Source organism: Bombus affinis, chromosome 2 (assembly GCF_024516045.1).
Source record: "Bombus affinis isolate iyBomAffi1 chromosome 2, iyBomAffi1.2, whole genome shotgun sequence".
NCBI lineage: Eukaryota > Metazoa > Arthropoda > Insecta > Hymenoptera > Apidae > Bombus > Bombus affinis.
The window spans coordinates 5786841-5800747 of NC_066345.1; the positions used below are offsets into that span (position 1 = coordinate 5786841).

General features: G+C 33.2%; 1 protein-coding gene across 13 annotated transcripts in view; it reads left to right on the forward strand.

Moving 5' to 3' along the window:
• The window catches only part of LOC126928709 (dual 3',5'-cyclic-AMP and -GMP phosphodiesterase 11-like), a 150489-nt gene extending 136582 nt beyond the window's left edge, over positions 1 to 13907 (forward strand). For 11 of the 13 annotated variants that reach the window (XM_050744386.1, XM_050744389.1, XM_050744396.1 and 8 more), the window contains 13 exons: positions 453 to 825; positions 2715 to 3110; positions 5812 to 6060; positions 6253 to 6363; positions 6456 to 6553; positions 6657 to 6720; positions 6814 to 7049; positions 7148 to 7247; positions 7395 to 7649; positions 7730 to 7839; positions 7924 to 8329; positions 8927 to 9010; positions 10428 to 13907. In XM_050744386.1, the coding sequence (XP_050600343.1) occupies positions 453 to 825; positions 2715 to 3110; positions 5812 to 6060; positions 6253 to 6363; positions 6456 to 6553; positions 6657 to 6720; positions 6814 to 7049; positions 7148 to 7247; positions 7395 to 7649; positions 7730 to 7839; positions 7924 to 8329; positions 8927 to 9010; positions 10428 to 10601 (2656 nt within the window). In that variant the 3' untranslated portion in view covers positions 10602 to 13907. The remainder of the gene's footprint in view (positions 1 to 452; positions 826 to 2714; positions 3111 to 5811; positions 6061 to 6252; positions 6364 to 6455; positions 6554 to 6656; positions 6721 to 6813; positions 7050 to 7147; positions 7248 to 7394; positions 7650 to 7729; positions 7840 to 7923; positions 8330 to 8926; positions 9011 to 10427) is intronic. The other 2 variants (XR_007716906.1, XR_007716905.1) reach the window with 2 other exon arrangements.

Genomic DNA, 13907 nt, shown 5'->3' on the forward strand with positions numbered 1-13907 from the left:
GATAAAATAAACAAGGCATTTTAAGAGTGCAAACATTGTAAGTGCCAAAATTGAAAAATTTGACTCTTTATTGGAAAGTGTTCTATATATCAGTGAAAATACTCTACTACAGAATTCAAGTACAATTTCCATCTCTAAATAGTTATTAATAATGCTAGAAAATAGTGTCACGATGTTGCCTTTATAGAGCAAGCTATATACAAGCATCAATAAACTTTAATTAATTGTTCCTTGTCTTTTCTCATTTATCTAAATAAATGGAACATTGAGTTTTCTCTACAACTAATAAATAGCACACACAGGTTATACAGATACACTTGTCTTTTTCACGAATTTGGTCTACATTAACGTACAAGATATCATCTGCTCCTGAAAAACTCGTTTCTTGGCACTTACAGTGTATTTTCTGTAAGAACTGTTCGTTTAAGATTGTAACGTGGATCGTTCAACAGGAAAGTGACGAGACAAACGGTAGATATGTGGCTGGTCTCGCACGCGACGCCAACATCGTCGTCAAGCAGCTGCATGGAGCTATCCAGTCCCACCCATGCAGGTGGCACGTCATCTTCCGGCCGGGGTGGTTCTGGCGGATCAGGTGCCACAACGCCTGTTCGAAAAATCTCAGCTCACGAGTTCGAACGCGGTGGTTTGCTAAAGCCGATCGTGAATACGATCGACGGGACGCCCACTTTTCTGAGTGTTTCGCCCGGGGATTCGGGCCAACCAGGAGGTCAGCAGGTTAGCTCGGGAAACGCGGGCAGACCTCAGAGACGGTCCAGACACGAATTGAGGCATCTCGATGAGAAGGATCTCATCTTTGAATTGGTACGTGCTCCAATTGCTTTCGTTGATTTTCTCTTCTTACTCGTCTTCGTTTAATGGTCTGAAACACCTTTTCCTCGCGGAACACTGACAACCTTTCAGCTTCTAAACAGTTCCAATTTTATATATATATAACGTAACGTTTTATAGTTATACAATTTTTAGCTTTTCGAATTGAAAGATTCTGCTCCCTTAATCATTAATTGCTGTCGTACGGAAAATTATTGAAACGTTATTAAGCTTCAGATATATGTATCTTATACGTACGCAGTATAACTCTTTTATTTCAACCAATTAAAGCAACGTACAGTGCAAGTAAAATTAGACCAAATGATTCGTTGATAACATTCTTCTGTATTATAAATCAAAATCCCGATAGGATTTAATTTTTTCTTTTTTCACAGTATCGGCGAAGATACGTGTTAACGGTAAATTGGAGTATAAAAATGTTGTATGTAGAATAATCCACAGAAGTGAGCGAAGCTATGATCTTGAAACAGTAGAAGATAAAAAGTAAAATGTTTTCGAACGGTGCATTACGTGATGAATATGTCTTTAACAGAGGTGCAGACCTTTTTAAGGAATTAGAAATCGTCGATATATTTGCGAAATGAAAGTATATTGTTTGTTACATCGATCGTGTGTTTTGTTCTTTGTAAAAATATATCAGTGCAGCTGTGTCTGGAAATAATTAAAAGATTGGATAAGGTATCAAAGAAGTAGTAATGTGTTAAAATTCGGCAATTAAAAATTTGCACTTTTGTATTAAACATTTTTATAGAAAAGAGAGACATGAAAAAATGTACCAAACGTAGTATAGAATTTGAAAGTAGGTGCTTCAAAACTAGATTTTTTGTCTCTTACAAAAGATCTTCGCTTTTAGGTACATGTGCACTATGTGATACATCATTCGAAATCATTGTTTAATGAAATTTTTTACGTCTACCTTTTGCCGCTTTAAAACTGTGATTTTGACCTACTTGCAAGGACTACGTTTTTCTTCGTGACTCGATACTATAAGTTTGCTTATCGATTGTTTATATTATTGACGATATGAGAAAGCTTAGTGAAGTTACATATATTTTTTAGAATAAATGCAATATATGCTTAAATATTCTTAAATAAACTTTCTTTTGTGTATCCGGTTGAATTGTTTGATTTCTAGTAAACACTGAAATGTTTGCTTTTTAATAACAGCAAATTAATGATTATAACAAAATAATAAGATAACAAATTTAATTATTTGCTAAAAGACTTGCCAGGGGAGTATATTTTTTAATTAAATGTACGATTTGTCGATGCATTAAATATCAGTCACGGAGCATTTACAAGTAATTGCCAAAGCAATTTATAAAATTTACACACGCACAAACGTTAATTTTTCATGTTGGTCTTTAAAATTCTTTTCATCAAATACTCTACCCTATCTACGCAACGATAGCGATAAAGAGTAAATTGATCGCAAACCTTTTCGTCTGTAATTCTCACTCCTGTTGCCTGAGTTTCGTACTGTTAGAAATAATCAACTGGTTGGATACTTTTAAACGAACGGTATAGTGTACAGACGTAATTACACGGCACTTCAACGATGTTTTTCTTTATCTTCGATTCATCGACAGCTTCTTCTAAAACCTGCAATTTACTTACTGAGCAACGTTAGAAAGTTTGGTAATTGAGTTTTCCAGTAGTAGGAATTAATTGACGCTTTTGATACAAGACTATCAAGGCGTAACTAATAGAAGGGACAGAATTCTATTTGCTTTGAAAAACTTGTACACAACAGTACGTTGGGTACAACAGTATCGTTGCAGAGAAAATGGTGTTTCGGCGTGATTTTCCTCGATGCTTGGCTTCCATCGAACAATATTCTATGACAACGAATTTGCTCGTAGGTGAAGGATATCTGTAACGAGTTGGACGTGAGATCGCTGTGTCACAAGATCTTGCAGAATGTCAGCACCTTGCTACATGCCGATCGTGGTTCTCTGTTCCTTGTTCAAGGCGAAAGAGGCGGTGGTTGCATGCCTTCTTCGCAAAATTACGATTCCTCGTCGAACCATTCGACTGATAATGCAAATTCAGGGAGAACGGGAAACGGGAGCTCCGAGCAACGTGGAGCAGGATACTCGAGAAGCAGATGCCTAGTGTCCAAGTTGTTTGACGTATGTTCGAGATCGACGCTGCTCGAAATGGAGAAAAAGGACGAGATCAAAATTCCGTGGGGCACGGGAATTGTCGGTTACGTCGCCGAAAGCGGAGAACCTGTTAACATACCAGACGCTTACAAGGCAAGGGGATTTACTATTTACTTTGCAAAAACCAGTACAAGATTGTATGACGATATTAAATAGGTATTAGATAACGTAATATATATTAGACTGACTATATATGTGATTTCGAAAGTATTTCACAATCGGAGAAATGAAAAAATTTACTGTTTACAAAAATAAAAGACAATGATAAGGAATTACAAGATTCCATTTGAAAATTTAGTCACAGCCTTCCTGTGCCTTATACTAAAATTCTACAAGTATCGTCTAGAACATTTTTCTGGATCTCTCTCATATTTTTAACTGTATACAGTTAACAATAACATGATCCATAGTTTTATTTATATATCATCTATTTTGATTTATACACTATAATTTATTTGTCTGTTAACTACGTAGAAAAGAAACAAAGAGAGGACGTATTTTATTAAATATCAATGTTCTGGAAGAAATATATTATCAGAGAATAATTTAAATGAAACTGTGTTTCTAATTGTTATTTAAGGATGGATTACCTAATCTTTGCTTTTTTAGGTACAATGTAGGAAAACTGAGCAAACGCCAATAAATTTTGCGCAGGTTAAAGTTGCGTTGGTAGCCGACTAAATTGTGCGTTACGTCTGACGTATCTCCAATATTTTCATCAGTTGTGGCGTAATACGGTTTTATTGTATAACGAAGCGTTCGTAATATTTTGGCAAATCCAAAACTCTGTGTTTGTAAATCCAAATGTAAACATACGATAAACGCTCGGGTTCTACTTTAGTGTCAAAATTTTTAGTCCGCCACGTAATGTTTGTCCAGTTTTTAATTTCTCACCTTTTTTTTTTTTGTATTTTCGATAGACGATGCGAAACATATTAATAACTACGGCAAACATATTTACGATTAGTAACATTCTTGCTTTCTAAGATAAGGAGAGCAGAGACATTAATTGTTTCAGTTTTGTATGTTTTAGAACCGTGCAAAAGTTTTATTCGACATTTTCATTTTTAACACCTTGAAATATGTCGATTTCAAATCCTATTTAGATTACTTAATCGCTAAATAAATTCACCGAATATCCATATCTGGACAAATTGTAAACTCGAGGATAGAAAAAAATCAATTTAGATTATTTAGTGTAATAAATCTATGCTCCGTAATATAATCGTGACGCAGTAATTTGAATGAAAAAGACGAAAATTATACGGAACACGTTAATACATTGAATATTTTAGATCAGTATCATTACAATATTAATACATGAAATGTCAAACTAGTGAAAATTGAGAACTAATTAGAATTCACACAGAGCATTCGTTGTAAAGACTTTAGTCTTGAAAATTTAAAATGTTTCTTTTTTTTTTTTTTTTTTAAGTATTGTATGCTTATCAAATATTCTTTCGTCTTATATTTCGCGTACCATGAGCGTAAGAAGTATACTAACATAATTAATCTATAATTAATTAATGTAATATTACCAATACCTCAAAAATAATTGAAATAGAAGGGTCAAAGATTATATGTAAATCAAGTAACGCAATATGTGTAAATATTACAAATTAATCTTTTTTTTTAAATATTAAATAACATAAAATACCACAGAATAATAATGTTCGTTAAAATTACATTTCGTTTATTTCCAATTGTGAATTTTATTTCATTTTATTACCTTTCTGAAGTTACGTAGTTCTATTTCTTATTCCAATGAAAACTGGTAACAGCCAAAGCACATTATTAAAGTTCTTGAAATCTTATTTCGTTACAGTTCTCCAACTTCAAACTATCGACGTTTCCATTAAATTCTTTAATAATCAATTACTCATAACGTTTTAAGACGTCGTATTTCTGAAGTATCTAAGTTTAATTAAATACTTAACTTATTTTAGTTTTAATTGCCGCGCAACTAATAACTATCAAGAACTACATTTGAGTTTCGTACTTATATATCAATATTTAAAAGATCTTATTTTATTTATGTATCGTTGTTCCATTGTACTTTCTTTGTATACCATTACCAACGATAAGTGACGGCAATTATTAGTCCCTAGACCTCAAATCTACGTATTATCAGTTATAATTTATTTCTCTATGAAGAATTGAAGATTTGTTATAAAGAATTGGTTCGTCGATTTTACGTGTATTGCAAAATAAAATTTAACTGCTAGATCGGTACAAAATATTAACATTTTGTCTCTGTATGAAGGTAAATAACAAATGTTTTAATTGATATTTACATATTTACAAGCTATTGTACGGTTTCTTAATTTTGTTCCTCTATCTTCTTTAATATAATGTAGTTCCAAAATTTCAAATCTGTTTATAGTTTATTATTGTGTCGATGCAATAAGTTACTATACATCTAAACATGTGTTAGTGGTCACAATTGTACGAATGATATCAATAGTCGATGTACATTGCTCGAATAATTGAAATCTATGACACGTACAATTTCTAACTAATGATACAATGAAGACAGTGTTCATTGTTTCAATAAAGAATCGTATGCGTCAACAATAGCAAAGCACTCTTACGTAACTTTTATAGTAGAAGCAAAGAGATGTATAAAAGACGTGTGTCGTTCGAATAATTCGAGTGGAGCTGTGTATATATACGTTTGCACAAGGACTGAGTTTGAAAATTAGCGCTATTCCTCGAATCAAATAACTATCCAAAGCATTATTTATTGTATCCTGTAATTATTCCTTATATGTTAATATATATGATATCTTCTTAGGACGCGAGGTTCAATCGTGAAATTGATGCATTAACGGGATACAGAACCAGAGCCCTTTTATGTATGCCAATAAAGGATTGCAACGGAGATGTTATTGGAGTTGCACAAGTTATCAACAAACTCGGTGGTGAAAGTCAATTTACTACGCAAGACGAAAAGATTTTCGCTGGATACTTGCAATTCTGTGGAATTGGATTAAGGAATGCGCAGCTGTATGAAAAAAGTCAATTAGAAGTGAAAAGAAATCAGGTCAGTTGATGAAGAAACGGAATACTCTGTAACTGGTGAAATTACACGCGTGTAACGAGTAACAAATAATGAAACAATATAAGGAATAATACATAAATTATTCATAATCTCGTGTTTATGGTCTTTCCATTTTCTTTTGTGCCTTTGATACAAGCTGGTGATTTTAAACGCGTATTTTATTCGCTACTGTAGGTTCTGTTGGATTTGGCTAGGATGATTTTCGAAGAGCAGAGCACGATAGAACATATGGTTTTAAGGATTCTAACGCATACGCAATCCTTGATACAGTGTCAACGAGTACAGGTAAGCGCGTTCTCCTTCTCGGGTATATACGTACTTTGTATCGTATACAGGGAAGAGAACATTTTTAATGTAAAATCCAATATTCTGTACAGGTTCTTCTCGTGCATAAGGCATCAAAGGGCAGTTTCTCACGAGTGTTTGATTTCGAGGCGAACGACCTCACCGGCGAGGATTCAGATTCTCGCACTAGGTGAATGAAGTTTGTAATTACGTTCTCATTTCTCTTCACTCAATTACCAGCAATAATTCAATTTCCTCGGAAACCTTATATGTATTCGGTTTTGTTCACGCAGTCCATTCGAGGGCAGATTCCCTATAAATGTCGGCATCACTTGTTATGTCGCTACTACCGGCGAGGTAAATGCACTGGTTAACAGAGCAATGTATTATCATAATACTTTGTCCGATTTCACAATTTATGACCGAAAATATTTTATTGCGTTTCCTTAGACCGTGAATATACCGAACGCCTACGAAGATCCAAGATTCGATCCTTCAGTAGATGATGGTTCTGGTTTTAGACATCGTACTATTCTCTGCATGCCCATCAAGAACTCGTCGGGTCAGATTATCGGCGTCATTCAACTCATCAACAAGTTCGACGATCTTCTCTTTACGAAGAATGACGAGAACTTCGTCGAGGCATTTGCTATTTTCTGTGGCATGGGAATTCACAATACGCACATGTAAATATGCAAGAAATAAATTATTGAAATCGTTTGATAATTAATCGATTGGAACGAATGAATTCCCTAGAATTGATTTTGTTTAACCATTTCTTTAGGTATGAGAAAGCTGTAATAGCGATGGCCAAACAGAGTGTCACGTTAGAAGTGCTCAGTTACCATGCTTCCGCATCATTGGAAGATGCACAAAGATTAAGAGTAAGTCTAGCTTTATAAGTTGGGTATATTAAGGATCAAACGTATTTGACTCTTCTTTTATTTCTTCTCCAAAGAATTCGAAAATTACTGTTCAATGACGTCCACGTACTTTATATAGCACAAAATAAATCCGATTCCCAATTCTAGGGTTTAAGAGTGCCTTCTGCAGCGTATTTTAAATTGCACGATTTTAAATTCGATGACATTCATATGGAAGACGATCAAACTCTAACAGCTTGTCTTCGGATGTTTTTGGATCTTGACTTCGTAGAACGTTTTCATATCGACTACGATGTTCTTTGTCGCTGGCTTCTTAGTGTAAAAAAGAATTACCGAAACGTCACATATCACAATTGGCGTCACGCGTTCAATGTTGCGCAGATGATGTTTGCCATTTTAACTGTAAGTAAACGTAATGCCATTACGTTTAAATTGAATGAAATTATGTTAAAAACGAACGATAAATTTGTATTATTTTTTAGGCCACGCAATGGTGGAAAATTTTTGGGGAAATTGAATGTCTCGCGTTAATTATTGCTTGTTTGTGTCACGATTTGGACCACCGGGGCACGAATAATTCTTTCCAAATCAAGTAAGTACAAACGTTCCGAGGAGAAAACATAATTTTGCTTAAAAAATTAAGGTAATACAAAGGGGGAAAATCTTTGTCTAACAGAGCATCTTCGCCATTGGCGCAGCTTTACTCAACATCAACAATGGAACATCATCATTTTGATCAGTGTCTTATGATATTAAGTAGTCAAGGAAATCAAATTTTATCAAATTTATCTCCCGAAGAATATTCTCGCGTGGTAAAAGTTCTCGAAGAAGCAATCCTCTCTACCGATCTAGCGGTTTACTTTCGAAGAAGAGGGGCTTTCCTTACCTTAGCTCAAGGTGGAAGTTACAATTGGGCTTACAGTGATCAGCGAGAACTTTTAAGAGGGATGTTGATGACCGTATGTGATTTGGCAGCCATAACTAAGCCTTGGGATGTTGAAAAGAGAGTGGCAGAATTAGTTAGCAGCGAATTTTTTGAACAAGGAGATATCGAAAGGCGGACTCTCAATATCACTCCTATTGTATGTATCGCTAAATTAAAGTTTAGTATTTAATTATAATGTAGTTATAAGTAACAGGAAACAATGTAGACATTAACCTAGTTATAAAAGACAGTAATTAAAATAACAGCATTAGATGTATTATATATCTTTCTAAGTGAAGTTTTTGTAGAGAAATGAACTTCTCTATCGCGCATTATTAAATATAATATAATATTAAAGTACTAGAAAATCAGACCTAATGATACGTAACATTTAAAATTGAAACGATTAATTCTTTGATTTTTGAGTAATTGTATACAAAAACAGTAAGAATAACATGTTATGGTAAAGCAAAAATTCTTGTTCTTACTAATAAAAATCTGTGGTATCAACTAAAGGTATATTTGATAGAAGTCATTATTGAATTTTTATAGATAAACCATTTGCTACTTAATATATTTTGTTTTATTGTAATCCAGCATGATATAATACATTATTTTATAACTAATGATTTTCTAATTATAATTACTACTAACAGTTAGAAGTTATTCCTGCTTACAATATTGTACATATTACAATTACATAGTTAATTATTCATGATTAAAAAATAGCACCGTTACTCATATGATATTGCAGGACATTATGAACCGGGAAAAGGAGGACCAACTGCCAATGATGCAAGTTGGCTTCATCGATTCGATATGCCTCCCTATTTACGAGGTAACTAGCTTTCTACGCTATCGACAATAGTAAAATACCATCTAAAAAGCAATCATATTTGTTGCAATTTTTAACTTATCATTAAATCACATTATCGATCATTTAAGTTAATACACCAGTAAAAGAAATATAGTAATAGGGTAATCCAGACAATTGCTTCAAGTTATAACTCCGTTACCGGTACAGTTGCAGAAATATATTAAGAGAGAAAGATCATGTTTTTTTTAGAACTTAAATGGTACATGTGTAATCAACAATTACGTTATTTTTTTAAATAGAAATGCATACATTTTTCACTTAGATACTCTTGTCATTCTATGTAAAAAAAAGTCAATACTTCAATAAGTATAGTTGTAAAGAAACTATTAATAATCGTGATATTTAAAAAAAAATCTTTATCGAAGGAGATTCTCAAACGCTTCATGGCGATTCATCGCTTCAAATCCCATAAATTCTGTGGCGGATGCAACGCAATGGATAATATTGCAGTGTGCAGCAATAACTGGAGATCACCTTAACTCAGTTATAGAAACAATTGGAAAGTGTTGTCCGAAATGTTTACAGTGCAATGGAGAAGCATTTGAGCATCTTCTTCAATAAAGGCATTTTTTAAAAATATTTCGGTAACTAATTTTTTCACCATTGTACGCCAATAGCTTTCTACGTAGAACAAATAAGAGGACTCTGTCTATGTAAAAGGATATACATTTCCATTTAGAAAGAGAATACAGTTGTTGATTGCGCATTCACCATTGCAGTTCTAAAAGAAAAAAAAAGCATGGTTCCACGAATGTGTAGTACTCTTTTCATCTCTCCATTCGTCTCTCTCTTTAACACTTTTCTGCAACTTCATTGGTAAGGAAGTTATAACTCGAATCAATCCTGTGGGTCACCCTGTATATTAACATCAATGTAGCGTTTATAAAATCAGGAATGTTGTAAAAAATTATACTGTCTTTCTAAATCGTAAACTAATATGTTTTAGCATTATATCCATCTGCAATATTATATACAGTTTTGTTGCTTTCACGTTACGTTATTTCACTACATTAAATATGGGGGAGAAGGTTCACGAATTTAATATTTACCCATTATAGTAAATACACAACGTTACTTAATAATGATTCGCAAAATGATATAATAATTTCACTAAAATTGAAATTGACTTGTCACTTTTCTATGATTTCTTTATTGTCTCGTTTCATTAATATACGATAGTCTCCTATTTATTTCCTTTATATTAGTTTATCGCAATGCTTTCTACTTTTCGTAATAATCTCATCTTGCCTGAATTAATTACACGCTGTTAGTTTCGATAGATTAGTATTTGGATCCTTGTTGTTTCAACACGTTACAAATATTTCTTGCTATTGTTAAACCGAACGTCCTTAAATATAAAGTGACTTTTTGTAAATAGGCATTCGCTTTATTATCGGATAAATTGGAACCGTTGGTCGAAGGTGTTAGAAAGAATAAACAACATTGGCTCGAGATCGCGGAATCCAAGTGTAAAACAGACAACTGTACGAATCACGATAGGACGCTGTCAGTGTCCGATACCGAAGAAACTAGGGAACAGGCGGACCAGTAGTCATTATTTCAATGGACGCGGAAACATGAAATGGAGACAAATGTACACGGATAGTTTCTACCTGTCTTTTTAGAACGAAGAATAAACAGAACACGATGTCAAAGGGAGCATCAGATGATGATCACTGTCATACGTTTGAAGAGCTTCACACCTTCGTCTCGATACTAGGTATTACAAACATCGTGAGTTAATTTATTCATTTCTATTAATCATCGCGACACGTTCTTTGTATCGATGGTTCATAGTATTACAAGTATAAAGAAAAAGTTCTTCAAAGCCATATGTAAATCTTCGTTTGTTTCGATGGATCGTTAATCGTATGTGCTGAGCGTTTGCCAGTTTTATTTATTTGCATGCGATTCCAAGTCGAAGTTTAATGCAAATAATTCGTCCTACGTTCATTCGAGTATGTTAAAAGAATAAAAATTATTTCTAGCAAGATTATCGTGTACGCTTTATACGTTGGTCGATGAAATCAGAGAAATCAAGGAGGCTGAAGGTGATTAGTTTAAGACGATCGAGAAGCTTCGTCCTCTCTAAAAACAGATCAACCCCGAGATGCTACTCTTGTACCTGATCGTATTGTACGTATACTTACTATGGCAGATCTTTGATGTCCAGAGAGGACGAAGAAGAAGAACGATAGAATATGAGAAATCCAATAGGATCGTAGAAAGCTTCTTTTCTCTTCGTGTGCGAATTCTATTGCGAATTGAAGACCTGTGGCTTGTGACATATTTTATGCTTTTACGTATAAATATAATATCGATGATGAATTACGGCAATGTATTTTTCAGCGGAAATATATAAAATTGTGTAATCCACTAGAATTTCATGCGAAGGATGAAATAACGGTGCTATCGAAGTAGATAAAATAATACTGTTCGCTCATTAAACGCTTCTTTTCTACCTTCTTTTTTCGTTCGTAGTAACTCATAAAATGACAATGACATTGTTTTATTAAAAAATCTAAACAAAACCTTTCGCGAAACGAGATGGAACGAATAAAAACGCGAAATTGAATTTTGAATACGTATTGAAACTAAAATGCGTATTATCAAAGTATGTATTGCTTGATCAAAGAGTGGCTTGTCTAAAATTTGCTTTTATTTTTCTCATTATACGTGTAATTATAATATGTTGTAGATATGTCCGTTTGCAGTATTTTAAGCGATAAGAAAACAACGTTATTTTTATTTTTGTTAACAGGGAACATTGATAGTTATACAAATTTTATACCAGTATGGCTTATTAAATTCTTAGTAAATAAGAAATGAAACTGTAAATACATAGGTAACAAAGTGAGTAGAAAAATGCTTATAAGATGCTGAGCATATGTGTATATGAATCTCGTTTTTTGACAAAATTACAGGTCTTCAATTATAGCGAGACAGATGATTCCACGATAATTACGTAAATGCGGGTAAAGAATACACAGTTCTGTCTTGAGATCGCGTTTACAGGGAACTTGTCTCCGATTTATGGACTCGTCCGACCAAGATCGAGTCTTTCGTGTAATTATATAATGTATTCATAAACCAAAGTGTACGTTTATACATAAAGGTCAATCGTGATTTTTATTACTCGATACCGCAACGATTTTAAATATTGTTGCGCGTGTTAATTATTACGATTAGTAATTAGATGTAACGGGAATTAATTTTCTCGTTGCTTATCTTGCTTATCTTGGATGTTTTGTAACATCGTTTAGATTCGAGTAATCGTTTTCCTCTTCGCACAAAGCTATCGTTTCAGAGTATAACAATTAAGATTTAGGAAATATTTGTAAGAAACGCCACGTCTGTATAATATGTGTCTCTATAATTTCGGATAGGCAAGTTCTTGTTATATCGTAAGGCATATTAACGATTATCATAAATTACGGATCAAAAGAATGAACATATCATTGCGATTTTATTAATGTTGTTAAAAATTCTGACTTGTGTGTTATATCAGTGAACTGTACACTGGCACACATACATCGATATATCGAGGCTTGGAACTAAATAAATGACGTTAAAAGGCGAAGTTTAAACACGTTTGACTAGGCGGTACGTCGCAAGCATGATATTTTAGTAAATAATTTTTTGTTTACTAAATATCTATTTGTATCACCGAAGGATACTCATTTTTTGGGATGCCTCTCTCGATTTCGCAGTGTTGCATATTGTCAGAGTTACATATCCAACCTCAAGGTAGAAGCGTAGCTTTGCGAAGACGAAAACACTTCAGGATTCGTTCGCGTGTGATCGTTACTTATATTGGTAGTCCGTATTTTATATATGTTCCTTTCATCGTTCGAATGTTCTTTTTTTTCTAATCGTTAATGAATTGTCAATTTCAACGACTCCATAATTTTGGAGTAGGAATGTGTAAGTAGTGTGATAAAAATTATTCCGTGTGTCTGTTACAGTGCGAGTGAATGTTATGCCGACAGAAGCGATATAATGTACAGTTTTCGTGTAAATTATTGATACGTCAAAATGGAGTTGTTTAGCGTGTATGTTGTTTACGTTATGATTTAACATATAGTATGAGAGTCATATATTATACCGAACATTTAATATATTAAAACAAGACTAAATTATGTGATATATCTATAACTTATCTTTAGTCATTTTATTTTCCCGTTTTTCAAATCATATCCTATAGATTGAATGCACTGTAACATCAGTAAATATTGCTATTAATACATACATACATACATATATGTATATGTACGTTTAAACCTAGTCTTATAGAAGATTATTTTCGAGAATTTACCTCTGCAATATCGATGCGATATTTTCACGCTTGAAATTTATGTCGATTCTTCAATTAATATTTACTTTATTCTACCATGTGTGTTTATTATTAAAAAATCATTGATACATTTACTTCTGAGTTTGTTCGTTAACACGTGAATTTTAATACGTGACAATAATTTACACGCTTGCGTTTCTTTTTTTTTTCTTTTCGTTATTTTGACAATCAGAAAGCGTTCTTTCTCCGTTATTTCTTTTAAACTTTCGAAGGAAATATTCGTATTGCATGGAATTACAGTATTCTTAATATGTTAATGTGTCATTGAGTTTCGCGAAGGTGCCTATGTTAAATAAAGAAACCATATAAATATTTTATTCAACTTGATACACGAATTCGTTCAGTTCATTCGCACGGTTTACCGTATCTAATACTCTAGATAATCTAGACAGTATACCGTCGAAAAAATGTTTGTTACCATATGCTGTCTGCAACTAACTTGTTACATTAAAAAAAAAGAAAAGAATTATCTAGATAGTAATATAAAAAATTTTCAAACTACAA